Source organism: Strongylocentrotus purpuratus, unplaced genomic scaffold (genome assembly GCF_000002235.5).
Source record: "Strongylocentrotus purpuratus isolate Spur 01 unplaced genomic scaffold, Spur_5.0 spur5_scaffold_7, whole genome shotgun sequence".
In the NCBI taxonomy this organism is placed as follows: domain Eukaryota; kingdom Metazoa; phylum Echinodermata; class Echinoidea; order Camarodonta; family Strongylocentrotidae; genus Strongylocentrotus; species Strongylocentrotus purpuratus.
Window position 1 is genome coordinate 24,594,691 of NW_022145613.1, and position 26,192 is coordinate 24,620,882.

The following is a 26,192-nucleotide window of genomic DNA, read 5'->3' on the forward strand; positions in this document are numbered from 1 at the left end:
ATAATACAAATTTCCCCTGTAGCGCCGCAATAATACAAATACATCGTTTTTTATTTGTCATGGGAAGTTCAAGGATTTTCCGTTTGTTTATGAGCAGTGGGACATGAGCTCCTAGGGCCTGATCCCTGGATGCGAGATTAGATTGCGTGTACCCTCGACAAAAAACAGCTTTAATCTAGCTGAAGTGGCGTTCCAAGCGGAATATGCAAGCAAAGTTCTCCATTGTAGCAAATATATCAAACTGAGAGTTGCAAAGCGACTTTAAGCGTGTATATTGATCGAGTTAAGAACTGGATTCGGATGATGGAATTGGGACTTTTGAAAGTTGAAAGATTGAGAGACGGCTTGATATGCTTTGCTGTCTTCCTTTTCGCGAAATGGCTTCTGGGGTCCACGGCTCGGAAGTCGAAGCTTCCGCTGCCTCCTTCGCCTCCGGGTCTTCCGATGATCGGCCATCTCCTGATGTTCCGCCGAGACTTTCGCGAAGTGTTCCGAGGACTGAAGGAAAAATACGGCAGCGTCTTCTCGATCTGTGTAGGGCCCCAGACGATTGTGGTGATGTGCGAGATTGATGTAGTGAAAGAAGCTTTAGTATCTCAAGCCGAGGCATTCTCAGACCGGCATATGCCTCCTTTGCTCAAACACGGTCTTGGCTCCGCCGGTAAGGTATACTTGGGTAATGCAGTGCAGTGATTTATCGTCAAGTTGGGATAGTTGCCCGGGTGGTAGTTGTCCTAGATGATGGTTGTTGTAGGGGCTAGTTGTCCTAGGGGCTAGTTGTCTTGGGGGCAGTTGTCCGGGGGGTAGTTGCCCCCGTGGGGTAGTCGTCGTCCTACAGGGTGGTTGTCCTAGGGGTAGTTGTCCTAGGGGGTAGTTATTCTAGGAAGTAGTTGACTGGGGGGTGGTTATCCGGATGGGGATGTCCAGGGCCAGTTAGGAGATTAAGGAATCGATCAGATCAATTTTCCCCATTTGTAATCATTAATAATGGTTTTCACTCAAACTTTCAGATTATCTTTTATTGTTCATCTAGCACTGAAGCCCTTATACCTTAGCAATATTTTATCTCACCTGTACGATGTTACCGAGTCCTCTTAAAGGTACTTAATAAATGAAAAGGTTAAATTCCACCGGCATTTGAAAGATAATACTTATTTAGAACTTCTCAAAAACGAAAGTGCTTGAGAAAGATTTTTGTAGGAAAATAGAGACCGTTGGTTGTCGAATCGACTGTACAGTAGGGATTGCAATCATTTTAGTTAATAGTCTGATTTTTAGACCATGGTGTACGTTTTGTACTGCGCAGATATTCGATCAGTTACAAGAAGTGGAATATTGATGTAGACAAATGCTCATGTACCCTTTAGTCCTTTACAGCTAATTGTATGTATGTTATTACTTACAAATAAATGAAGTCAGTCAGTCACTCGATAGTGTCTGACAGTGAAGTCTAAAAAGTATATGAGTTTCCTTGCAAGTTTTAATTTGAATACTATAGGAAACTAATAACATTTAAATTTCACATAAAGGGCATACGCGATATATTCATAATTCTTGCAATGTTCTACAGAATTTGATTTTGGTTGCAAATGGGACATACCTTTATAACAGAATTTGCCTGTAGGCTATATGCCTACACTTTCAAATGGATGCAAGACTTTAGCATCTGTTCTAATTACACATATTTCGATCCAAATTTCAGGTAGTTTTGCGTTTGATAACGGGCCTGTGTGGAAGGCCCGCCGCCGCTTTGGCCTGAGTGCGATGAGGACTTTCGGTGTTGGAAAGTACAGCATGGAACAACGGATCGTAGAAGAGGCGAAAATGCTTTGTGAGACCATCGAGAATAACCAAGAAACCAGTTTCAATCCCAAAGGACTTATCACCCACTCAGTATCCAGCATCATCTGTGGCATAACTTTTGGACAAAGGTAAGGATTGCCTCCAGACGCGCCCTTTGCGGTTGATGTGCGTGTGTATGTGTGTGTGTTTGTGTGTGAGGGCGTGTGCGTGCGTGTATGTGTACACACAATTGATATCCGATATTAAGTCCACGTGTTGGCATACGATGACGCGAAAAACGATGAAGAAGAGAAGTTTCATGCTTAAAATCCTACAGTTTTTATTAGGTCACGAATTGGTATACGTTTTAATCAAGAGATTATGACAAATATTAAGAATAATGATCCTTTAAGGTTTTGCTCTTTGAAAATAATGTGCAAATAATGTAAAAGAAAGTCAACAATGTGCATTACCTTGGAAACGCATAGTAACCAGGTGCAAATCTTACAAAATGCTACAATTATATACACTGTTGCTCATAAAGTTGAATTTTTTTCTTACCCCAATTTATGGAATTACTTTGACAATGATTTATTCCTAATAGATTTAGATAATAGTATACATTCTCAGATTTTATTGAATAATAATAGTATACATTCTCAGATTTTATTGAATAATAATTTGCCAGTGTTTGTTTTGCGTGACTGCTAAAGTGTATACCACTATGCTTATCAAGATAATACACTTTCGTACGAAATGACACCTGGAAAATGAAATGGGTGTTACGTCATCGGAAATGAAATCGTATTAAATATTATACGAATAATGAATGTTTATGAGTTCAATAGAACGTTAATCTTTCAACGAATGAAAAACTTCGCACTTTTGAACGGATGAAAAACAATCATTATTTATTTTATATAACATCTAACTAAAAGGCACGCTTAATAGAACAAAAATGCACGGCGAATATAACTTAGATTATTGAATATATCATTTGACAAACAATCCTCTAATCAAATAACAGGGATCTACTTAGAGGTGTTATTTATATGATATAATATAACATTATTTGTAACGCTAGAGTTATATTTACCCGTGGGTGCTGCTTTTTCCGAAGTGCGCAGCGCTAAGAAAAATTATCATCACTCGGGGAAATATTTGCCCTTTTCCCCTCTGTACAGAACAGCAGACCAGCAAGGTGGGCCATACTCACCTGTTTTGCTCCACGAAAAGGGTTTTATAAAAACGCGCGGTGTCTCAACTCATCGCGCGATCCCCAAAACAACCATCAGGGTATGTACAGAATGAGAGGCAAGGACTACTGTTACCGGTTCAGCGTTGAGGGTGCGTTATTGCAGGCGCGGATCCAGGGGGGGGGGCCGAGCGGGCCTTGGCCCCCGCCCCCCCCCCCCGCAAAAAAAAAAAAAAAAAGAGAGAAGAAAGGAAAAAAAGGGAAAGAGAAAGAAGAGAGAAAGGGAAAGAAAGAAGAGGAAGAACAAAAGAAAAGGGGGAAGAAGGAGATCGGGGGGGGGGGGGAGGCGAAAGGGCCTTGCCTCCCAGGCTGTTGACCCCCCCCCCCCCTCCCAATACAAAAAATAAGAGAGAAGGAAGGAAAGGGAAAGAAAAAAGGAAAAGAGGAGATACTGGCGTACTGATAGGGGGGGGGGCTTGGGGAAAATTAAATTCAAACGTAGTTTATTTCTAATTCCACAACGGTGGATTACAAATAATACTGAAATGACATAATTTCCGAGATTTTTCCTCACTTTTTAGTAGATTCCTACATGTCAGGGCCCGAGGTACGGCGGGGATCGGGAGCCATGAGCCCCCCCCCCCCCTACTTTTTTGAAAAAGTATATTATAGAGAAATAAAATAGAATGAGAGCAAGAAAGAAAGAATAGTTAACTGCCAGTGTTAAAAAATAATGAGGCATCAAAATATGCTCATCTGACCTTGATTAATGCCTAAAACCCCTGAGATTCCGGGGGTTCTACCCCCTGGATTCCACCTAGGGCCCTACAGCGGGCCCTTAGATGCTCATCTGACGGTAATTTGATGCCTAAAACCCCTGATTTTTGGGGGCTCCGCCCCCTGGACCCCACGCCAAATAGTGACCTGCCAGTCTCACAAAATAATAAGGTATACAAAAAAATGTTCATCTGACCTTAATTAAACGCCTAAAACCCCTGAGCTTCCGGGGCCGGCTCCGCCGCCTCGACCCCACCAGGGGCCCTAAGACGGGCCCCTGATTCAGACAAGGATTAAGAGTATAGAGAACGATACAACGCATCGTCTTCTTTCTCTAATAATTTAATGAAACGTCAAAGCTTCGAGCAGGAGGGGAGGGGGGGGGGACTGAATTCAGACAAGGATTAAGAGTCAAGAACTGTACAGCCAATCGTCTTCTTTCTCTAATGATTTAATGAATCGTAAAAGCTTCCACGCTTCGCGCGAAAGGGGGAAAACTGAATTCAGACGAGGATTAAGAGTCAAGAACTGTACAGCCAATCGTCTTCTTTCTCTCATAATCTTGTGAAACTTAAAAGCCTCCGGGAGGGGAGGGGTAGACTGAATTTAGACAAGGATTAAGAGTCGAGTACGGTACAACGAATCGTCTTCTTTCTCTAGTGATTTAATGAAACGTAAAAAGGGGGAGGGGGGTGGGGGAGAATCTAAATTCAGACGAGGATTATTTTCGAAAACATGTACAACGAATCGTCTTCTTTCTCTAATGATTTAAGGAAATTTAAAAGCTTCCGCGCTTCGCACGGGATGGGGAGAACCTAAATTCAGACGAGGATTAAGAGTCGAGAACTCGACAACGAATCGTCTTTTTTCTCTAATAATTTAATGAAACGTCAAAGCTTCCGCGTTTCGCGGAGGATCGGAGGGGAAAAATTGCCCCTCCCTGCACCGACCCCCCCCCTGCATTACGTCACTGTTGGTCACAATTACGTACCAATATTTGGCACGCAAAATTTCAAATTTGGGCCCCCCCCCCTAAGAAATCCTGGATCCGCGCCTGCGTTATTGGGCGCGCGACAAGGAAACGGTCCAGGTTGTGGACTCAGTGGCGGATCCAGGGGGCCCGGGGGCCCGCCCCCTGAAAAAAACGTGTAAAAACGCGTTAATTTTACATTTTTTTTTGGAGATGCCCCCCCCCCCGGCGCTCAAGGGGGGGGGGGGTGCGAATTAGTGCCATTAGTGCCTCACTACCCCCCCCCCCCCCCGGCCCACTGAGCGAATTATCGCGATTTTCAAATTTTCGGGAGCAAAAAAAAAAAAAAAAAGTCCCTTCCCCCCACCGAGCGAAATATTGGCCGGCACGATTTTCAAATTTCAGCACACTAAATTTCAATTTTTGACCCCCCTAAGAAATCCTGGAACCGCGCCTATGTGGACTAGGTGTCTCTGTGAGCGCGTCTGTGGGTAAACCATAGTGTATAAATCATGAAGTGTATCACGGTAAATGGGTACGTGCTACAGTTCGCGCAGGGACGCCTGGATATGGATATGACGTAAAAATAAACTCTTTTGACCAAGTGGTCAATAAAACATCTAAAATGACCGGGATTGAAATATGCTGATTACGATATTCGCAATCAATATAATGGTCGGAGCTGTGGACCAATCAACTTTGTACGTGTAAAAGCTATCTAAAACGAACTATTTCCATGCAATACAAAATCGAGCTTGAATTACTTATATTACATCACATAAAGCTTTATTACGACCTAAATTACAAATTTGTTCGTTTGGTATTAATATATGAAACTTTTACGATTACAGGAAGAAAACAATAGATTCGAAAGTAAATCTAGCTTGAAAAACGCTTCAGTAAATGCTAGAGCGAATAAAATGATTATAATGCCGATAAATTCGACTGAAAAACAGGAATGAAATAAAGATAAAGCAAAATCTTTAATACACGCGTGATGTTTATACAGTGCGACCCAGAAAAAAACGAAACCGACAATTATCGATGTTCTAACAGTTCTATTATAACTTAATCACAATTATAATTAATAAATAACACATATTTGTAAAGCTTAGATCCTCCTCTTTCATTTTGATGCAACTCATATGATGGATATTTCACGCATGAGTGATTAAAAACAATTTGAAGGAAGGAAACCAAAAAGTCATTTGGCGGGCGGTATCTGAATTTGGAAGAAAAATTCACATTTCTAGAAGGTTCAGTTTCTGCCCTTTCATACGACACCTCAATAAGGAAAATTGAGCAAGGAGAAACATAGTTATGTTTATTTAAAGTGATGCTTGCATTTCCATAATTTGATTTAAAAAGTTCGTTTTTACTGGCTACCTGCCGTAGCAACAAGCAGAAATTGACAAAAGACTTAACTCTGTTTCATTGACAATCAGACATGCATGAAGTCTTTCGTCTATGTCTGATCGTCAACGAAACGGAGTTAAGTATTTTGTCAATTCCGGTTGTTGCTACGGCAGGCAGCCAGTGAAAACTAATTCGTTTAATCAAATTATGGAAATGCAAGTATCACTTTAAACAATTGTGATTAATTTATGATAAAACATCGATAATTCTCGGTTTCCTTTTTTCTGGGTCACACTGTATATTTTACACGCCTTTCCCCATCTCTTGTACTCGTTCTTTAAGTCTGGTGTAATCAGTGTATTATTTGCCTGAATATTCCTCGCGACTGGAAAACACCCACGGTCCTTTATAAGACGATCTGACAGATTGTGGAGAGGAGAACAAAATTACAGTCATGTCGACTCCATGTGTATCGTTGAGTCAGAAATACACAGTTTCCATTTCCGTAGCCTATGGGGCAACCGCTTTCCCAATCTAAGAGGGGAGAAATAATTTATTATAGTATTATGCGTTTTACTCCCAATGAGGGTTATAATAATGCAGCTAATAATGATAGTGCATCTAATACAATACATGCATTCGGATATGTTGGGCAATGCAATGTAAGTTACATGAAAAATAGTTCTGCAGTTAATTCATTGGTAAAGACAATAAACTTTAAGTGTAATGGAGCTCTCACACTCTGCCGTGTAGGCCTACCGTCCACCTGCCGGGCTATTAAAAAAAAACAGAGTCGGAGAGTCCAGAACGTTGGGTTTTGAGCGAACTTGTCCCCGGCCGCAAACAAAAATTCATAAAATTAATCTTTTCACCGTTTCGTTGCCATCTTCTGACCGTTCTCACCGGGTGCATACACTGTAAAAAAGAATTTGTTCATTGGTAATTTTCACGTATTTTTTCCATGTAGAATTTACTTGAAAACATTAGTTTTGCCACTTACGCACTAAATTTAAGTCTTGCTAACTCAAACTTTCAATTTAGTAGAACATACGTGGAATATTTAAGTAAAATCAAATACATAAGAACTTTAAGTAATTTCAGCTTGTATTAATTTAGTAATTTTAACTCAAAATCAGAAATTATACGTATTACTCAAACAATTTATGTTGATTATTCTTATCTTTTTAAAGTAAGGACCGATGCAGTGCGTAATAGAAATATTTACATAATTTATGAATATTCATTAAGACCAAATTAAAGTCTTTTTTTAAATAAAACAATTCTTTTTTGTGGTTGAATGAAAATTTAAGGACTTTAAAACATTTACTAATTCATTTAACATGGCTAAGCAAAGACAAGACAATTTTTAATTGTTACCCAGTTCAAAACAAATCAAAACTTGATATTTCAGGAAATTGTCAACCAATTTTCCTTTTAAGATGCTACGATCAAGTATATATAAAACTTGGAGCCTTTCAATATGTGTCGAATTGAAGCGTATGTAATAGTTTGTGATGGTGGTAGATATATATATACGGTTAAATCTTAAACAGAAGGTAGTGTTAGTGATTAGTGATTAATCTTAAATAGAAGTAGTGAATGATTAGTGGATGTTACTTGTTAGATTAGATGGGTACCAAATCGTGCAATATGTAATCCTATCATAGCTTCTTTTTTTTAATTATTTAAAATGATTACAATACTTAAATTATTTACGTTAATGTAACTCGATTTAACTGAGTAAAAAGTTATTCAGCAAAATAAGTAAATTTAATTTAAGATGCCGTAGGTAATATTTACTTACTAAAAATAAGGCAATTCTTTTCCTCAATTTTATTGAGTTATTTCGACTATTATTTTTTTACAGTGTACCGGGTGTTGAACGTGCTTCTACCGTCTTCACCGCCCAGATTGACTTTTGTTGAAAATTTTGGCCGTTTCCATACCGGGCCCATACCGGGTCTCGAACGTGTGCACCGGGTTTGTAGCAGCCACCTACCAGTCACTTAGCGTCCCCTCGCCGCTCGGAGCGTCCTGTGAGCGAGTCCCCGGACTGCTGACGTTCATGACACGTTCACAACCCGCTTACAACCCGTTGCAGACGGTGGATTTTTTTTTGCCCGTTCATCACCGTTCTGTAACGGATTATGAGCGTGTTGTGAACGTGTTCATACAGTGTGACCGTTTTCATAACGTATTCATACCGTCCTCATACCGTTCAACACCGTCCTGTTTCCGCTTACTTGCGGCCGGTGCCAGCCGGCCAAAGTTTTGAACATGCCCAAAACTTTCGCCGGGTCCCACCGGGTGTAAATAAGCGCCAACGCCCTATTAACGTGTTGCCCGCTTTGATAACGAACCACCGTGTGCCCTCGCCGTTCTCCACCGTCCGCAGACATTTTCGCGCACGCTGGCACACGGTAGGCCTACACGGCAGAGTGTGAGAGTCACTTTAGTGGCTGTCCCATGGCGCCGGCTAAGCCTACCGTGTGCCAACGTGTGGTAAATTTCGTGCGGACGGCAGAACACGATGAGGGTGCATGGCGGGGCGTTGAGCGGCCGGTGAACAACGGTTGGGCACGCAATTGGTGGCAGACGAGACCCTTGGAGACCCGGCAAAAGGTACGAGGCGGTATGGACCCGTTCATGGGGCGGTGACGCCGTGTCATATTTTGTCCAACGGGTTGTTATCGTGTTCATACCGATCTCGTTCTGGGTTCTCGCCGGGTTCTCACCGATCGCTCAACGTTGACCCACGGCGCCTCATACCGGTTACATACCGGTCCCTCAACCGCTCTCAAGAACAACTACCCACCAGAAAACTACCTCCTACGACAACTATCCTCTAGGACACCTACCAGCCGAACAACTATCCTAGGGGTAGTTGTCCGGGGATAGTTGTCCGGGTGGTATTTGCCCGGGTGTTAGTTGTCCGGGGGTAGTTGTCCTATGGGGTGGTTGTCCGAGGGGGTAGTTGACTGGGGTTAGTTATCCAGGAGGTGGATGTCCGGGGGTAGGTGTCCGGATACTCGTTGTAACACGTTCACTACCAACCTGAAGGAGTTCATGCCAAAGCCCTGTGCAAAACCAAGTGGCAGCGACCTCCCAAGAAAAGCCTGGGTCAACCTAAACCGTGTCAGAACTGGAGTTGGCCGCACACAATATTTCCTACATAAAATTGGAGCTGAATCATCACCAAACTGCGCCTGTGGAGAGATCCAAACTATGGATCATGTCATTGATGACTGTCCGATCTACAAATCCCCCCACGGCGCTTCCGGACTTCGTGAGCTCGATGATGAGACGATCTGTTGGCTCAATAAGGATCTTCCTATCTAGATGATGTACTCCCTGATATTCTTTGCACGAACGAACGAACGAACGAGGGGGACCAAACTACGGCAATTCCGTTCGTATTATCAACCTCGTTTTAAATACGTTGTCAGTCCGTCTAATTGCAGGACGGGGACAATTTTGAACAGGCTCAAAGTTCTAGAGCACCCTTCCGGTCCAAGCCAGTCCGAGCCCGCACACGGAGTTCTTAAACAGATCGTAAACAGTTGCTACTACTTTCACTCCGTTCGCACATACTTTGAGCCTGTTTTGGCAACATTTTACAGAACATAGTGAGAACTAGTTTGATGTGATGGGGGCTTTACTTGAATGTCTTGATCTGCACATGCAGCTTGAAGCGTTGAAGTTGAAAGGGAATAAGGAATGACAAGAACGCGCTGGAAATTTATAACCCTTGAGCCAGGACATAATTGCACACGCCCTAGGAGCGTGTTCAAACACTAAGAACGAGATGAGGACGAGCAGAATTACCGTCTCTGAACTATAGTTAGAAAAGGTTTGGTCGCATTGGGAACAAGGTAGAACTAGATAATAACTGACTACGGACTGCCTGGAAATGGTAAATTTACCCGATCTGAACTCGATATGACTGACTGTAGACGGGGTACAGATAAGATGGAAATTCTGAGGACTGTTTATGAACGAACTAGCATCGTATTATAGACATTTTTTACACATTCTACCCCGACCACAACCCGTTTTACGACTTTCTTGGACGGTTCCAGAACGTCGTGAGAACTAGTTTGGTGTGATGGGGGCTTTAAGTGTGACCGGCCCGTTATGGTTAGCCGGCGCCATGGGACAGCACCATGCAGATACATTTTCAGTTGTGCTTTGAATGGGTGGTTCTGATAGTTTTGGGTTCGTAGAGCAGAGATGCGAGATTTTTAGAATATTAAAAGTCCCATGACTTTATGTTAGAAATACATTAGGCGTTATAAAGTTCCCGACCGCACCCCCCCCCTCCCTCGACCCCCCCCCCCTTTTTCTAAATCTCCGGTAAAAGGGTACTTTTCACCCGACAAGGTCTGGCCCGTATTGATTTATCTACACCGGAGATAGGAGGGGGCATTCAAAGGGGAAGAACAAGCATATATACGCGTACCCTAAATAAGGCGTTAAAAAAAAGATGTTGTATTGCCCTTTGCAAGCGACCGTAAAATCTAGAAATCTATGGTCGGCTTTTTAAAAAAGTCTGTCTGTTTTTTTTTTTCTTTTACTGTTTTTTAGCAAAAAATGTTTCATGAACAAAGAAAATATGTGCATTAAAGAAAACAACTGAAAAATATCAGCCCAAAGAGTGAGGAAAAAGTAGAAAAAAAGTATTAAAAAAAAGAAAAAAAGAATTCCAACCGACCGACCGATGTTTTGGCACCTAAAGGGAAATACAACATTTTTCTTTCTTTTTTAGGACTAACACTAAGTGGGGGGGGGGGGGCGGCTTGGATCCGGGATTGCGTTTAGCTTTACTGTGCTGAATTATCGAGATTAAACTTACTCTTACTGGTTGAATTAATCCGCACGGCTCCCGTGCCATCCACGTCGCACATACACAACCCTTCGCTTACTACTGTATAACAGTTGATCCATACAACAGGCAGTTCACCTAGGCCTTTGATTAGGGGGAGCTGGGACGCTTCTTCGGTATATGCAAATAGGAGGGAAGGTGTCCTGTCTCCTGCAGCCGTGGTTATCGGTCCAAGCGTCGGGCAGAAGTCGTGAGCGTCCTGCCAAAATCGGTACTGTCTATCAAGGGTGTAGCATTTCGAAGACGTGCAACCCCATTGTGTCTCTAAAGAACCAAATACACATTGAAAGTATTCGGTAATCGAGATCAAATGATATTTTGATGGAATTGATTTCACGAAAGAGATGTCTTTGACGATAGTCAATTGAATATATAGTCAGATCTTTTATTTTTGTCACTTCTGTATAAAGACTTTGTCTAAATGGTCACCTAAATTATATTCTATAAGGAACATAAATGTGCACCAGAATCTGTTTAGGAAGGTCACCTGTCTTTATGGGCCATATTTTGTTTGTCTTGCGGTACCTTGGCAGTGGTATGACAGTATTTACCTATCATTCATATCTTCAGCTCCGATAAAATGTAAATATGAAGTAATGCTATTAGATTTATTGTTATTATAGGTATGGAATTACATTCGTTGGAAAGTAAGAAGGCATTTAGAGTTAGTTTTTAATGTTCTAATTTGCAATCTACGACAGGAAATAGATTTGATACATTCTGCACCAAGGAGCTTGACAAGAATGCAGAAGGTGTTTAGGCCTTTTGTTTAGCCTGCGACAATGTACAATACAAAATCAAGCTAACTAGTTGAGGAGAAAACTCTAATCATTTAGGTGGTGATAGAACGTGTGAAAGGGTCTTTGGTTCTCAAGGCTTTGATTTAATGACATGACACCACAAAACATTATCGCAATTATTTCTGAAAATAATAAACTCAAGCGCAATTTCAATATCCAATTTTACATCCCTTGTAAGTCATCTTTCGATTACGTTATACGTCATTGTCATGTTAGCACATTCAATAGTTGGCGCACAATTAAGGCTATTGGAAATGCCTAGTAAGGTTGATTTTTCGAAAGTATAGTTGCTATTGTACATGTTAAAATATTCTTTCTACGAAGGCGTCACCTCGACTCATCATTAGGGACTTTTAGATTTACACGATGAGAACGTGGACTGCTACATGTGACATCCTTTTAAGGCAATGTGATGTCCTTTTAAGGTACTGCCGGGCACTGCCAGTGCCTTAAAACGACACCACATTGCCTTAAAAGGATGTCACACGTGTTAGTCCACGTTCTCGTCGTGTAAATTTAAAAGTCCCTCTTGAATTTGAACCAGTGACAGATGGCTATTAAAGTAGCACCAACTGCGATTTTAGTAAAATTCTATGGGCATTGGATTAAAGTAATGTGGACTTGTAGGCTAGTTTGTAGTAGTATTTAAAAAATCACACGACATACCTACAAATACGAGGGCGATGTTGAACGAACAATTTGTGTTTACAAGGCCACTGTTGTCGGTCACAGTGTAAATGACGTCGATGGGGCTATTCACGGAGACATTAACTCCAGGTTCATAGTTGGCGACGATGAATGCAATTCCAGACGCATCACTGGCTGTTGGTGGTGTCCAAGTGATCGGTGTGGGGGTTTTGAGAACCGAGAATGTCTGGTTAGAAGGGCAGGATTGTACCACTGGAGGGGTGGTATCGACTGTGATATCAAGACAAAATTAGTTTTATTTTATATTGTCTGTTATCCAGTCAAACCATCATGGGCTCAGACAAACTGACTCAAAAGTGAATGAGCATTTCTTTAAACCTTTTATCGAACGATTGAGTTGATGAATCATTAATTTCATTGTTATTTCATTTGTATCGACCCGAACATCTCTCCATCTTTCTCAAATTAAAGTGTTAAAGAGCGAGCACATTAAGACCAATTATCTTGTTTTACATAATATCATAAATAAAGTAGGTGAAAATGCCAAATTGCAAAACTTCCTCTCCTTTATACCGGTATTGACGTTGATGTTGAAGGTACAAAGAGATGCTTGGTTTCCGCTCTCATCAGCAAAGACGTACTCAACGAGAGTTGACCCGACTAGAAAATCATCACCCGAGTTATAGTTCTGAGAGACCAGGACGACAGTTCCTTCTATATTGACAGCCGATGGTGGGGTGAACTCTACCGACTTATTCGGAGTACCAAGCTCAACGGTTACTGTGATATCCTTCGCACAGGTAACAGCAATTCCCTGGGTCGTTGCAGGCTGATTTGTGTCAACTAGTTTAAGATTGGTAGATAACATTGTTGAAATTATTTTTTTTTCTTCAAGAAAGTGGGTGGGGGATCTTGATTCAAATGTTAAAACATTTCACCTTGCAGCATCATACCCTTAAGACCGACGACCACCCGCGGCCGATAACGGTTGGTGTTTTCCTAGATTCTAGTCTATATAGCATCACGAGATCGGGCAATTTATATTTTTAAAGTTCCAAAATATAATCCGAAGTTCATTTCATACACAAATCTAATCGTAGTTTTGTCATAAAGTGCTCGATTGCCAAAAGAAATGATGACGAAAAGTAAAAGTGCTGGATGGTTTCATTATACCCTAAAGAAAGGAAATGCAATTTTGTTATCTTTGTTCTTACGTTCATGACATTGTTTTCCTTGAAATCCGCTGGGGCAGTGACATTTATATCCAGTCATAGTCTCCTCACACCAGCCGTTTTCACATGGATTCATGTCGCAATCTGCGAACATATTCAATGAAAATGTAAATTAATAAACGAAAAACAGCATACCGGAAATTAGAATTACCCCAGGTTTCTTGAATAAGAAAAAAAAATAGTTATAAAAGTTGATCATTGTATTCCTAGTCTTTTCCGAGATACAATTTTTCTTAAAGTCCAAGCAAAAGTAAACAAGTTCTGCAAATGAATTTTGAAAAAGCCAGAGAGGAAAACAATCACCCGGGAGTCTGCAGACTCGACGTCCAGGAGGAACACTAAGTTTACTCTCCCTTCTGGGGCAGCCGCCTACTTCGAATGAATTAGGGATAAGCTTCGGGATGGTCTGTACCATACTGCCATTGGGATGTCCTTTCTTCTGACATTCAAAGAACATTGGTAAGATGTAATTCAGGCCGAATCTGTCCGTACAACAAGTCTTCGTCTTATTCATGCTTGTATGCGATGACGACACGAGTAGGGCTGTGGGGAAGATATACAAGGAGAAAAGTTACTACGGTTGCATAGGTTTCTTTTCCCTCTTTAAGACTATCACAATTGATCACAAACTCATTGTAAATAGTCATTTATTGTTTTTACTCTTGACACTAAATTTATTCGTATAATGTATATCGATGTAGAACATGAATGTTGATATTTATGTTATATTGACATTGTCATTGTACATTTATATATCTTTTGTTTCAATGTGTTCAATGGTGGTGAATAAATATATTCAATTCATTTCAATTAAATTCAATTAAATTCAATTTCATCTACTAACATGACGAAGAGACCATGTTCAAGACCAACTCCTACATGGAACGAAGTATCATTTCTATACACCTTATATTGAGAGATTTAACTTTTAGGTAGATTATATATTCTGGAACAGGCATGAAACTGATCATTCAGAATAGAATAATTTGCTCTCAGTGTATCTTCCGTTTATTCAGCTTATCTATGTTAGTAAGAAATATTGTGTTGTATTCGTTGACTTTGTATGTAAGTGGTGAATAAATTCAATTCAATTCAATTCAAAAATCAACCAAATAATTATCGTAATAAAAGGCAGTATCTTGATCTTCTCTTACATAGCAAATAAGGAACCCCTTTAAAGAGATAGATGATTAGAAAGAAGATAAATAAATACAAAATATAGTAATGAAAGATTGAGGCAGAGGGAAGGGGGGGGAATTGACATTTTGAAGAGGGTTTTTACAACCCCATCCCAATTTGCAGTAAACACACTTGTGACGTTAGAAATGACGATTAAGTGGAAGAGGAGTGGTTAAGGGGAGTATGTAAGGGAGGGGAGGGATGGGAGAGGAGAAATTGGCAGGAAAGGATAACAAATACAAAGTATGTGTGGATATAAGCAGGTTAACATGTTTTTTGTTGTTGACGAAAACGATTTGTTCCCGAAGGCAAAGTACAATACTAAGCACAGGAGCTAAGCCTATGGAAGAGAAAATTAAGTTCAAGCCATATGTATTTAATTTTGATGCCATTTCACCATTAAAATGTGTGATCATAACCGTAAGCATGGACGTTTCATTCCCTCAATTCCCTATTTAATTCATAAAAAGCAATATTTACCAATGGACAGGCGCATTACAATGACAAAGGTACATTTCAAAACGTACTTCTGTTCCATACTCTGTGCTAAAAAAGGAAAGAAAGTGATGATTCAGATTAGATTCAGATTCAGATTTTATTTCCGTTTCAAAACAAACAAAATATAAACAGACATAATATAATACAGTCAAATATAATATAAACAAAGTAAATTCAGTATTATGTAGAACAAAATTTAGTTGATAAGAAATATTGGGAAAAAACAGTACTGAACAATAGAAAAAAAAAATGACCTTAATGAAGTAATTCAAAACGGAGGGGCTTGCTAAAAAAGCATTTTACCATACAAGTTCAGATTTATGTTAGACTTTATGAATGTATTCTTAATAGGTTTTTGCAAAATATGTAACTATTCAAATGGTTCAAATCTTTGAAATCCTAGGTTTTAAAAAAGTGCCGAATGTGAGGGTAATCATGAATCTAACCAGATTTTGACAATTATATACATGGATAATGTGTTGTCCAAGGAAATGCCCTATACTTTCTGTTTGAATAAGAATGAAAGCACTGTTTATCCAAGCTTTACCTAATAGTCACAATAGGCATAATGATTGAGTTAAACATCTTTAAAGAGCGAATATTTCGTCAAATACTACTCACCGGTTTGGTAGAAAAGACAACAAAGCCTCGTATAAGTTATCGATTTTGATCTGACTAACAGATGTGGTAGTATCCAGAAAAGGATAAAATTAAAAAGAACAAAATGGCTAAGAAGATTCTAAGAACTGTTGAGCTCCCGAACGTCCATGATATCCAAGCCAATAGATTATACTATCACTGCAGCGGGTGCATAAATCTTGTTGTGTTTGGCGACGAACGATATTGATACTAATAGGTGAATAGAGAGGAGCTGCTAGAAGAATAGTCGCAATGAAATCATCTGATTGGTGCGTTAAAACAACCAATAGTCTGTCGATATAACAGCGTCAATACCATATCAACGATACGTTACTATAGTTACACGTTACCAGGCGCAGTACGCAGGGGGGGGGGGGGGAGGTTGAGGGTTGAACCCCCCCCCCTCTTGAACTTTTTTAATGTGTGTGTTTTTTTAACAAACCCCCCCCCCCCCCTTTTTATATATATTTTTTTTTAAATTTTGATAATAATAATTATTAAAAAATAATAATAATAATAAAAACATGGTAATGGGTGACCCCAAAAAGCTGACCTTACCCCTCCCCCCAACGAAACGAAATATCGATCGGCCAAATTTTTAAATTTTGGGACACACAAAACAAAAAAATGTCCTCTGGTATGGTACATAGAGCCAATTCATTGCGTTGTGAGAATTTACATTCACCTAAAATGTAATACAATTGTAATAATGTAGTTGGGAGAATTAAGGAATCGATCAGATCAGTTTTCCCCAATTTATATCATTAATAACGGTCTGTTTCTTTCACTCAAACTTTCAGATTATCTTTAATTGTACATCTAGCATTGAATTCACTACCTTAGCACCACTTTATCTCATCTTAACAATGTTACCAAGTCTCTTTAAGGGAAAACAAAATAAATTCTCGTCAGTCATTGTCAGTATATAAAATGAAAATAGTCCAGTGGAGAAAAAACAGCAGCAACAATGAACGCCAGGGCGTTTAATGTTTTTTTTCAAAATAGCTTTTCGGGAAACATTCGGGTGTGACAATGAGCATCTATTATTCTTTTCGTATTTTAATCCGAATAGTATGCAATGTATGGAACTTCATAAAATCCTAGATTCGTGTGGTTTTCCATAATTCTAAATAGCCTACACCATAGAGCAAAGAGAGATTTGGGAGGGGTAATGCATAGATGTAGGGCTTCCTTATTTTTTCATGACGGAAAAATGCGAGCGAACGGAATAAATGCTCTTCTGGGTGGGGGCGGGATATAATTTGAAAATATTAGAAGTTGTTTTAAAAATGTGATCAGGGAAAGGACAATCAAAGAAAAATTGTCATATGACTGAATAGTTCTCTTTTCCCTCCTGGATTCTCCGTTGTCAAGTCCCAAATTTACAATGATACAATATACAAAAGGTTAAAAACGTCACCAAAAAACAAAACAAAAAAAGACACTTAAAAATAAATAGGGTCGCTTTTACATGAAATGAAAAACCGCTTCTGATAAGTTTGTCCGAAGACATTTAAACAGCTCCATTGCCGTTTGACGATTTGTTATAAGAAGTTGGACTATTGACAGTGTGTTTTACTTTTCTTTCTGGATTGGTGAGGTGCAGTTTATAGAATACTTAAAGAGAATATACGAAAAAGGTTAATAACGGCACCTTGATGCTCAGAAAAAAAAAGAAGAAAAAACATTGAATAGAGGGAGAGAGAGAGAGAGAGAGCATTGTCAGGCGCAGATCCACGGGGGGGGGGGGCCTGGCTATTTTTCCCCCTTTTTTTTTAAATAATGAGCGATATTGTTCGGCGCGACTTTCTCATTTTCGGGGTCAAATACGAAAAACAAAATTATGCTCACTAGTCACTACGCCCCCCCCCCCCCCCCCCCCCACTGAGCGAAATATTGGTCGGCGCGATTTTCACATTTTAGCCCCCCCCCCCCCCCCTTATCGACAAATCCTGGATCCGCCACTAGGCATAGTAACCATTCCTGTGCCCAGATTCGGACACCCTGCGAATAGGGCAATGTACTAATAGATGATGATTTCAAATTAATTGAGTAAATCCAAACGTGTTGTTTTCACGTTTTCTCGTTGGTCATTTTGATAGCGATTATAAATAATCGTGCCCGTGTCTGTGCCCAGACACCCTGCGAATACCAACCTAATCTTCGTGCATAAGGGCAATGTACTAATAGATGATGATTTCAAATTGATTGAGCAAATCCAAACGTATTTTTTCACGTTTTCTCGTATGTCTTTTTGATAACGATTATAAATAAGAAAGTGAACCGTGATGAGTGTAAAGCTTTGAAGAGGAAGCTTTTGTTGGTGATGATTATTTTTTTTCAAACTTGAATTTTTAGCAATTTGCTGTTTATTGTAACACTACCAAAGAGGCAATTTTTGTGAATAATAGGATGAGTGTGATGTTTTTACCGTCGCTATGGTGACGAGGAAATGAAGGTTGCGTGCCCTTCGATTCAGAGAGTGGGAAAATCCACCGTAGAAAAGGTGTTCCAGTTTGAGAGAGCCACGCCAAATTGACTATTCCTTAATTTTGGATGGTATGTGTGTGTGTGTGTGTGTGTGTGCGTGTGCGTGCGTGCGTGCGTGTGTGTTTGTGTGTGTGCGTGCGTGTGTGTTAGTGTGTGTGCGTGCGTGTGTGTGTGCGTGTGTCTGTAGATGGGATGGAGATTGCGTACTAAAAAATTCCGGTTGACAAAATTAATGTGGAATTTTTAAAGCAAAGAGACATGATATTTTTTGTGTGCGTGATAACTTGTCGGCATATTCGGTTCAGCCACTATAATTTAAAATCATCTGGCCGCCCCACCCTTCACCCTGAAAGGGTAAAATATATGATGGCAATAACACCTTCCAGAAAGAAGAAAAAAGCCTTTAAAAAAAAGAAGAATTACAAAAACACAAGAGTAGAGCTATATAGGTCAAGGGGTGGGGATGGGTAGCATAGTTGTTTCTATTTGAAGAGGATGTAATTATGCAGGAGAAGACGCTTTAAGCGATTTGATTTGATTATCAAGTTTACTAGATACTGCATAAATCATTGATTAAACAACATTGATTAAACAACAGGGAAACAGCATACTCTTTTGGAGAAAATCATGATTACAGCACTGAAATTTAAAAGACTGTCATCTAAATATTTAGATTGCGAAAGTGTTCCTTTATTTTACTTCTTAATTCGATAATTAGATGAAATGGGTTAAGATGACTGAGACAATGGAACGATTTCATTCTTTTATTCAATCAATTGGACACACAATTGACCAAAGATACTTTTGTGGTTTGTTAAAGTTTTTGTTTTCATATCATTACGCCCCCTCGCAGGTTTGATTTGAATGATCCAGAATTCAACGACTTGATCTCGAGAACTCACAGTGCGCTGTCAACCATCTCGTTTTTCTCCTTGGGCCACCTTTTCCCTTTTCTCCTCGAGACGCCCCTATACTCCGAATTCCGAAATCTCATCTCCTCCCTCAAAACCTTGGTAGCAGACATGGTCGATGAACACGGAAAGACCCTCGATGACCAGCATATCCGGGATATCATAGATCTCTACATCTTGGAAATTCGAGAGCAGAAAAAACGTGGAGATGAGATTGTGTTCGATGAGACAACGGTGTGGCGTGGGATCTTTGACATGATTTCGGCGGGTACGGGGACCACGAGTACTACTTTGCTGTGGGGAATTCTTTTGATGGCAGCACATCCAGATGCCATGGAGCAGGTGCAAACAAAATATATTTACTGATGTTATTCGTATAGAAATTATTACTATTAGGTAAATAAGTGATGGGATCGGGGAACGGAAACAGTTTCGATCAAAATCATATATTGACAAACCATTCTGGCTCGTTTTACTACACCAGGGGTGTTTCACGAAGACTGAGATCGACTTTAAGTTGAACTTAACTATGGCAGGTTATTCTTGCCACTGTTTACTAGCATTGGTCTCTCAAGAGACGTACAAATTATGGCACAAACCTACAGAATGTACATTTTTCGATAATGCATTATTGAAGGAAAAAATATTATCTAAAGATAATAATGGTGAAAGCGAATGGCCTGCCATTGTTAAATACAACTTAAATAAAGTCGATTTAGTCTTTGTATCGTGAAACACTCCTGAGTTAGCAGACATCCCATAGGAACGTATATTAATAATGTTATGACACATGCTTCGTCGACTTATGACGGTTTAAAAAAAAAAGGACATAGGTAATTCAATCCTGTATGACGGTCCCTTTTAAAGCAATTGAAATCAATATGATAATTGACAATTAACAAAACTATTCACAAATTTGAACAAAATTTATGTGTATGATTATATCAGGGCATGTGAGTTAAAGTCTCACCTCCCTGATTATATTGAGAAGATCTATTTTGTCGGTAAAGCTGAATTATCTGTTTCTAAAGAGGCTATCCCTTTTATCATTATATCCACCCTTCAATTGCTAATGCTCATTGACTAGTTAAAGTTAAGACATTTTCCCTCTATACTCTGTCACACAGTAGTCCTTAAGGTTGGACTAAAAAACGACCCTTTTTCATGAGTGGCTTGTGAGTTTGTGACAATATGATTTATCATTAATTGGTATGGTTTATATCTCCTCGTAACGTTATTAATCAATCTGAAGAGTCATAGCATTAAAATAGATAATAACCTTTATCAAGAATGAATTATATTGTCATAATCATAACATGAAAAGAAGGAAGAATAAAACTGTAAGGACAACACGGGACAACAGTGTAGTATTATCACTTGAATATTCTCCTGTCAAAATTCCAGGTTCAAAACGAGATCGATCGCGTTATCGGAGATCATCGCCCACCGTCGATGTCGGACAGAGAAGATTTGCCGCTCACGATGGCCACGATCATGGAAGTCCAGAGATTCCGTCCGGTGTCACCTCTTGGCTTTCCCAGATTCACCAACAAGGATGCCGAAGTCCAGGGGTACTCCATTCCCAAAGGAACAGGTCAGCGGTGCATACAAATGCCCCCTCTGTTTTTGGCGGCCTAAAAGATTGAAAGAGGGAGAAAGAGAGGAAGAGAGAGATAGAGAGAGAGACCGCGCACGATGGGCGAAAAAGGATAAAAGAAAAAGAAAAGAAGGCACAAGAAACGTAAAGAAGAAAAGCAGAGAGAGAAAGAGAGGAAAACAAATATATAAATAAAATCGCTTCCCTGACGAAAGAGGGGCTGAATGAATATTTAGGAGAAAATTATCATTTGTATTGCTCGTCATCTTAAAGGTTCTAAATGCCTTTTTAAAAATCAATAGCTTTTGGAGGCTACGCCCTCCTGGACACCGGCATAGGCTCTGGCACAGCATGTCACCATTCCCCCGATGGTTGGCTCCTGGACCCCATCCGTAAAGATTGAAGTGGTTTAAAAGATAACCCTTTGTTTCATAAAATTGATCCTGGGAGAGAGTGTGTAATTAAAGAGAGAGATTACTGAGTTGAGTGAGTTCCAACGAAATAAACCAATAGGGGCATTGCAAATTTCAAGGGTTAGATTAGAGTTAATATCACTCCAGCGCCTATCTTGAAGGTTCTTAATTGCTAAAACTTGAGAACGTCTCCACTCCCTGAGGAGCATTCTAGCTATGGACGCCTTCTTTACGGGCTCGCACATGATAATCTAATCACAATTACAATGATATATTAATGATTGATCATTATAATGAAAATAATCAGGGGCGGATACAGGCTTATTAGACGGGGGGGGGGGGGGCAATTATTTTCGACATTAACATTTCCCGATTTGGATTCACCTAGCTGTCATCACCGGTAGGGAAGAAGTGAGAAAAGTATTTTTTCCTTTTTTAAAAACAATTTCAAACAGTTTGTCAGTAGAGGGCTCCCGTGCATCATTCAGAACAGAGTCCATTGATAAGGAGAGATTTATATTATCCGGTTTTATATAGTTGGTTTACATTGTGGCGAATGACGGACTGAAAGTTGGCAGTTTGACTGTCTCGACCATGCACTTGTACAGAGTTTGTTTACAGAATAGCTACTGGATGGCTGACATGAGTAAAATTGGCGTAACATTCATTAGCGGAGGCTTCGTGGTAGAGTGTTCCATTCATCTGACTCTTAATCCAAAGGTTGAGGGTTCGAATCCCAGCCCAGCGCTAATGTCCGTTAGCAAGATATTAATCCACATTTGCCACTCTCCATCCTGGTATTGAATGGGTACCCAGTATGATGGGAATGCCATTGATGTTTACCAGGAAGTTGATAAAGAAGGAGTGGAATAAAGCCGCTCTCCTTTGACCCAATGCTCCAAGCCGCCGCAAAGTTATGCGTTAATCTGTAACTGTTGAGCAGGTGGTGATATAAAAGAGCGCATGAAATATCAGGATTTAGAATTCCTAAATCAGAAAATGGTATCCCAGCAAATGTTCGCTGATTTCTCATCAATTGTTGAATGTGTAATGAGTAGAACAAGCGAACACAAACTTGAGTAATTTCATTCTTTTTCCAATTGCAAATATACAAAAAAAAACACGCGAAAACAAGCATTAGTAAACTTAAAGTTATCGAAGATTGTAAATCATAGATTAAATGACGGGTCATTTACACATGCAAAAATAAGCGCATTATCCTAAAATATTGGGTTTTTGTCAGGATCTAATTTTTCTTTTACCTTCTCTGGCCCACATATTATAAGAAGGGCGGACTACTACATTTGAAAAATTGTTTGATGCACTATTCCCAGTACAATCTCCATATAAAGTTTATAATTTACAGTTAAATTTTGCCGGTAATTTAATATTATCATCATTATTATACATGTAATAAATCATCTTATTCTATGTACCAACAAATCTTCATGCATACTCTCTGTTGCTTTTCATTTTGCAGCTGCTATCGTGAATATTTGGGAGCTCATGCACAGTACGAAGTATTGGGAGGAGCCTGACAAGTTCAAACCTTCACGATTTCTGAGCGATGATGGAAGAAGCATCATCAAGCCGGATGCATTCATTCCATTTGGAATAGGTAGGTAGTAAAACATCTATTCGTTGCTAAAGGTACAACGAATCTGCGCAAGTGCGATTACAATAACCATAAGCAGGTGAGGGCTCAAGGCATGTTTGTACAATGAATGACAGAAGTCAGTATTTATCAGATTAAATTATGGGTGTTTGGTAGTTCTAATTAGCATCGGCGAGTGAGTAATTTTGTTCGATGTTCTTATTCTATTTCGTACTCTCTCCCAATTTCGACCCTTTCTACTCTAACAAATAACGAAATATGACAGAAGAGTGTGCTTACTAACGTAATGCATTGATCTTTATCCTCGATTTGACGTCACTTTCCCACACATCGACAATAGTCTTGAGTCTAGCTTTATTTGGTTAATCCGTATTCTCTTTATCTATACGTATGACCGCTCATCACTCCGATTTCGATTGTTTCGAAGAAGACTGAGAATTCTGTGTCTCTCTAGTCTTTTATCATTTTTTTGTCATACCGTTCAAACTTCCTATTTAATACGTGCGTCAAGTACCTTAGTTCAAAACGGGACAGTAAGACCTAGAAGAAGCCAGGCATAACCTATAATATTATTTTATAACATTTTTATATAAAAAAAATTGATGATACTTTCCTGGGTAATTAAAATCGTTATTTCGTTTTTTTTAAATGATATTCAAGTAACTTAAACACAGTATTGACATCATTACTTTTATTTACTCAGGGAGTCGTGTGTGCTTGGGAGAGATATTGGCCAAGATGGACGTCTTCTTGACCTTCACTTTTCTCCTTCAAAGATTCACCTTTCGCTTGCCTGAGGATTCCCCGACAAACAGTGAGGGCATACCTGGTATTTCATTCAGACCGCATGATTTTCTGATCAGGGCAGAGAAAAGAGTGTGAATGTCATTTTCTTCACTGATTTCTTCTTCATTCCTTCATAATTGTCTATATATCTCTTGCCCTCTCTCTCCCTCTCTCTCTCTCTCTCTCTCGCTCTCTCTCTCTCTCTCTCTCATTCAATATCTTATACTTTCTCTGAATATTACTCCCTTTCTATATCCCTATCCTCCTTTTGCTTTTATTTGTTCTTTCCATCACGTGTTTTGTGAATGATGTAACCATATGGTCACATGTCATTTTACGTACAGGATAGTAATCTATATTTTAACATAGAAATAAGAAATTTACTCAAAATGTGTATATAGATAATGCAGATGTATGTAAAAATAATTATCCACCAGTTAATACATGAAATGAAATAATAAAAGCATGAATCAATACATAATACCTTTATAGTTTCCTTTATGTATATATATGTATATATGATGTAAGCATGATCCATCAATGAGGAAGAATAAAGACAAAATATGAAATTTCTAAAGAAGCACAAATATCAATTTACTTGGTGGTTACTTGCTAGATACATATGGAATAATTGACTAGTTTGCAATGAAAGGCAGCTTCTTTCAAGATCTATTGAGTGCTTCTCAAGTCCACAATGTTTGGACCGACATGGAATTTTAAATCGTTATCCAATAATCCATTAAGCTAGGCTAAGTAAGGTTCATGCTTCAAGAAGATCGCGTATAGGCTTTAATCCATCTACCGGTACTTTGAAATTAATGGGACGGATTACATTCGTTATTACAAGGGTTGTATAAAAACATATATGCACAAATTATATTAAGGGTTCATTCATGACTATAAAGGGCACATTTTCTTTTTGTTGTTGTTGTTGTTTTACATAGCAAATAGGAGTCGAGCTCGCAAGATACGTCACAGAGTAAACAATTTGGGTTTAATTGATCGCAACTTCAAAAACTTTCACATTTTAAATCAAAATTTACTTAAACTTGCATTGACCGTTCCTCTCATTTTCTGCTTCATATTAAAACCAATTTAATATTAGAGTGTACTTCCCCTTTAAGAAAATCTGATAAAGAGGTAGGACAAATGCAACCACTTGAAATAGAATTAAGATGCACGACCAGCATCAACTTATCAATGACATTTGTCACTATACATTTTCGTTTCTTTGTTGTTGTTTTTTCTTCTTCCAACTGCACAGTTGTTCTTGTTATATCAGGGCTAACAAACCAAGGAAAATCATTAGAAATCAAATAATGATATAATGGAATTCCCTTGCTATAACGAATCTGTTATAACAGTGTTCTTGATAATGGTGTATGTATCTTCATGCAAGAGGTATGACTTGCCAGGCTTCTAGAATAAAGAGTTTTCAATAATATTAAACAACTATGGGTTTTTGGACGTTTTATTTGAGATGAGAGAGAATGTATATTTTTGTTTGTGTGTGTGTGGTTTTTCAGTATCAGAGACCGACTGCACAGTCTACATTTCAATGACAAAATAACATCTTCGGAAGGATTCAGATTCTGTAACGTGTATTTTTTGTGGGCAGCGGCTCTGCTATTCGACCATGTCTTGCACATAGCATGGAATGCCCGTTGCACACGAGGTGTCTTTAAAGATTGTAGGGCCATGTCATGGTGCGGCGTTTGACACGCCTTGCGAGATTGGTCTCAAGCAAATAGAAATGGAGATATGGCATAGAATTTTTGTGTAATCTTCTTTGATATGAAAGCCCTTCAATGTTCTGTTTGTTTAAAGTAATGCTTGCATTTCCATAATTTCGTTAAACGAATCCGTTCCACTGGCTGCCTGCCCTAACAACAAAGAAGACGAAAGACATCATGCAGACTTTACAATCAGCCATGTATAAAGTCTTTTTTTAAAACTTTGTTGCTACGGCAGGCAGCCGGTAAAAACGAATTCGTTTAATAAAATTATGGAAATGCAAGCATTACATTAAACAAACAGAATTCTGTTATTCCTGGCAAATTTTTACCTGATTGAGGTGTTATATGAAAGTGCAGAAAACGAATTTTCATTAAAAAAATGACACTTTTAACCTGCTAGAATCAACCAATATAATGTTGGATCCAGCATGCTCAAAGTGTTAATCTACCATTTTGAAAAAGTGGTCACTCCTCGGCCCTTTTAAATAGTGATTTAACATTTCATTTTTGTAATATTTCGACTATGAGGGCATTTCAATTGAGAGCCACCCTTTTCAGGGAAATTTTCTATGATACCCTTCCACTCTTACATAAGAAGAATGAAGAGGCTCACAATTTATTTCCACCTTTTCAAGAATTCAATTTTCTCTTTAATCAGTGCAGGCCTACCAAATATTGACAATTTG

At 39.2% G+C, this 26,192-nt stretch overlaps 1 protein-coding gene across 1 annotated transcript; it reads left to right on the forward strand.

Moving 5' to 3' along the window:
- The first annotated feature begins 303 nt into the window (after positions 1-303).
- On the forward strand, positions 304-24,681 carry LOC756770 (cytochrome P450 2U1-like). Its single transcript, XM_030974488.1, has 6 exons — positions 304-661; positions 1,703-1,931; positions 19,302-19,701; positions 20,764-20,953; positions 22,850-22,987; positions 23,688-24,681. The coding sequence occupies exons 1-6, from the start codon at positions 304-306 to the stop codon at positions 23,864-23,866; spliced, it is 1,494 nt and encodes a 497-aa protein (XP_030830348.1). The 3' UTR covers positions 23,867-24,681.
- The last annotated feature ends 1,511 nt before the right edge of the window (positions 24,682-26,192 follow it).

Coding starts and splice junctions, on each gene's coding strand:
- LOC756770 (XM_030974488.1), top strand. CDS start 304: ATGGAATTGGGACTTTTGAAAGTTGAAAGATTGAGAGACGGCTTGATA. Junction 662..1,702: donor ACACGGTCTTGGCTCCGCCG/GTAAGGTATACT, acceptor TCCAAATTTCAG/GTAGTTTTGCGTTTGATAAC. Junction 1,932..19,301: donor GGCATAACTTTTGGACAAAG/GTAAGGATTGCC, acceptor GCCCCCTCGCAG/GTTTGATTTGAATGATCCAG.